The sequence below is a fragment of the Eimeria mitis genome, genomic scaffold (assembly GCF_000499745.2).
Source record: "Eimeria mitis Houghton genomic scaffold, Emh_scaff5590, whole genome shotgun sequence".
Lineage (NCBI taxonomy): Eukaryota > Apicomplexa > Conoidasida > Eucoccidiorida > Eimeriidae > Eimeria > Eimeria mitis.
The window spans coordinates 879-2042 of NW_013573860.1; the positions used below are offsets into that span (position 1 = coordinate 879).

The 1164-nt window shown below is 60.4% G+C and overlaps 1 protein-coding gene across 1 annotated transcript in view; it reads left to right on the plus strand.

Annotated features, from left to right (window-relative positions):
• The window catches only part of EMH_0082980 (uncharacterized protein), a gene marked incomplete at both ends in the record, with an annotated part of 3329 nt that overhangs the window by 827 nt on the left and 1338 nt on the right, over positions 1 to 1164 (plus strand). The window contains one exon of the mRNA XM_013500595.1: positions 14 to 1061. Coding sequence (XP_013356049.1) covers positions 14 to 1061 — 1048 coding nt within the window. The remainder of the gene's footprint in view (positions 1 to 13; positions 1062 to 1164) is intronic.

A 1164-nucleotide genomic window follows, 5' to 3' on the forward strand; every position in this document is an offset into this window, starting at 1 on the left:
TCCTGCGCTGCAGCTGTCTCTGTTTAGCAGCAAAAAACCCCACAGACAGCAGCAGCAGCAGCAGCACCAGCAGCAGCAACTGCAGCAGCAGATGCTCAAGCAGCTGCTGCAAGAAGAAAGAGACCTGGCGTTGACTCAGCATGGTTTGGTGGCTGACGGGGCGCTTCTCTCCTGGCGGGCTGCTCAGCTGTCGCACGAGCTGTTCGCTAGACAGCAGCAGCAGCAGCAGCAGCAGCAGCAACAGCAGCAGCAACGGCAGGAGAAGAATTTTCCTAGTGCAGGAGTGTACCGGGTAGGCGGAGACAGCGGGCCTCTGCCCCTGAACAGCAGCAGCAGCACACTTGCTAGCAGCAGCAGCACAGCAATCTGTGTTGCAGATAGGCATGATAGAAGCTGCAACAGCAGAGGCTGCAGCAGCACGATGAGCAGCAGCAGCAGCAGCAGCAGCAGCAGCAGCAGCACAAACTCCTGCGTCCCGCCAAAGACCCAACGCTCGCTGCTTGCCTACCGTGCCCTTCTCAGCGTTGGCAGGGGCCTCTATAGGAGCGTGAGGTCTCTGAGCTGGGACGGAAGCAGCAGCAGCAGCAGCAGCAGCAGCAGCAGCAATAAGGACAGCAGCGTCAGCAGCAGCAGCAGCAGCAGCAGCGAAAACAGCACGTGCCCTTCTTCCTTACGCAGCTCGGAAAACGCCAGCGGGATGTGCATGCTGCTGGGTGCATCACAAACCAATCGAGAGCAGTGCAGCAGCAGCAGCAGCAGCAGCAGCAAAAGTAGCAATAGCAGCAGTAGCAGCAGAAGCAGCAGCAGCAGCAGCAGTAGCCATAACAGCTGTAGCATTGACCCCGCAGCTGTGCAGCTGCAGCCCAGGAGCTGGGCTGGGAGACTTCGCTTCTGGAGCAAGAGAGAGACGCACGGAGCAGCAGCAGCAGCAGAAGCAGCAGCAACTGCAGCAACGCCAGCCGCAGCAGCAGCAGCGACCGCGCAGCAGCAGCAAGAGGGGCTTGATGCGGGTGTACCCCCTGGTGACTGCTGCAGGGGTCCAGAGCACCCGCCTATCGACGGTGAGTTGCAGCAGCAGCAGCAGCAGCAGCAGCAAACGATAGACAGCAGCAGCAAGTTGAGGGAGGAGGCGCTGCAGAAGCAGCAGCAGGAGCTGCTGCTGCT